Source organism: Berghia stephanieae, chromosome 13 (genome assembly GCF_034508935.2).
Source record: "Berghia stephanieae isolate SIO BIC M18660-M18661 chromosome 13, UCSD_Bste_1.3, whole genome shotgun sequence".
Classification (NCBI taxonomy): domain Eukaryota; kingdom Metazoa; phylum Mollusca; class Gastropoda; order Nudibranchia; family Aeolidiidae; genus Berghia; species Berghia stephanieae.
The window spans coordinates 28073800-28075265 of record NC_088372.1 but is presented as its reverse complement, the minus strand read 5'-3'; the positions used below and the strand labels follow the sequence as shown (position 1 = coordinate 28075265).

The 1466-nt window shown below is 44.9% G+C and overlaps 1 protein-coding gene across 1 annotated transcript in view; it reads right to left on the bottom strand.

The window, feature by feature from the left end:
* Window positions 1–823, bottom strand: part of LOC144959274 (uncharacterized) — a 19972-nt gene extending 19149 nt beyond the window's left edge. Inside the window, exon 1 of the mRNA XM_078891816.1 lies at window positions 487–823. Coding sequence (XP_078747942.1) covers window positions 487–823 — 337 coding nt within the window. The remainder of the gene's footprint in view (window positions 1–486) is intronic.
* Between the last annotated feature and the right edge of the window lie 643 nt (window positions 824–1466).

Sequence of the window (1466 nt, the reverse complement as noted above, 5' to 3'; positions counted from 1 at the left end):
TTATATGGTGAGAATACCAACCAGTCATTGTTTGTTTGTTTGCACTTCGTTGGGTTCATCACATAACAGCTACCTTGGGTACATGCCAAGCAGTCGTATTTATCAGCCCCACGGTTTGTGTGTAATAAACACAATGTTTTGACACTCGGATGAGGGAATTGCATCGCTACACCCGACGACACCATGCATTTTTTAAAGTTGCCTGTGTTAAAATTGTGAGTGATGCCCAGGATTTGTAGGTGGGTGGGGGGGGGGGGGGGGGATTGCTTTGGGTGACAGGCAAGTATTTAGGATGGATATGGTTCACCAGCATCGCTCATAATCACCTTGAACTTGGCCACCAGCTTGATTGGATGGCCCTCCAGTTTGTAAGCATATCATACTATTGACACAGTGATGCAAAACATCACACCGTTACAATGTGAAAGGCTGGATACATATTATTTTAACACCCAAAGCAAAGGAGAGAAAAAAAGGTTGGGAGACCAAAGATCCATGGACACGACCGATGGACAAAGAGGTGAATGACAAATTGGCGTTGGATTGAAGATATCTTAAGAAAGAAACTATCAACTGTGGCTAGGCAGGATATAGATTTGAACCTCCTAAGAAAAGGTGTCATGGACAAGCTCGATGGACACAGAGGTGAATGACGAATTGGCGTTGGATTGAAACTATCCCATGGTTTCCCATGATAAAAAACTATCAACTGTGGGGATGTCGTCCCCATTGAACTGGAGGAGAAATGCCGGGGTTCCAGTGGAAGGAGACACAAGGTGACTGGCAACAGGCTAAGGTCCAGGTCCTGCAAACTGAGAGCCATCCTGCAACACTGGTCTGGCGGCTTTCGCTAATTGCGCTAGGAGACAGTAAAGTATCTGGTAGAACATTGCATTGTGACACAGCCCGTAGCCATCGTTAACATAATATAGCCTGACACTAGAACCCTCTAGGACTTACACTTTGACGCCATTTTTAAAGTTATGCAGCGTCTAGTGAGTTGTCGTTAGTAGAGCTCAAGGAAACAAGTTATTTTATTGGTTGAACTATTGAATACAACTCACGATTTGTTTTCTTTTGCGGCCAAAGACTTGTTTTTTGACGTCATATTTTGGGCAGTGTCAGGCTATAAGTTCACGATGGCCTCTCTCAGCCACCCGGTGGGTTTGTGACATTATACGAATGCAGGTGAGTCCTCGCTGCAGAGGCTGGTTGGGGCCTCGCAAACACAGGGACCTGCTTTGATTACCAATCCTCAAACAAGGACCACATTGACACCACATAGGTATGAACTCGTCAATACTATCTTAATAGGCTAGCCTGGTCACTTTACCACTGCGCCAATCACTTTGAGTGTACGGTAAGCAATTAATCAACGTTGAGCAGCTGTCGTCTCGTTTCGGCCTCTCCAATATTAATCGTAAGGATATTTATCAGTATGCGACATTTCCGGTCTGTTGTTTGAA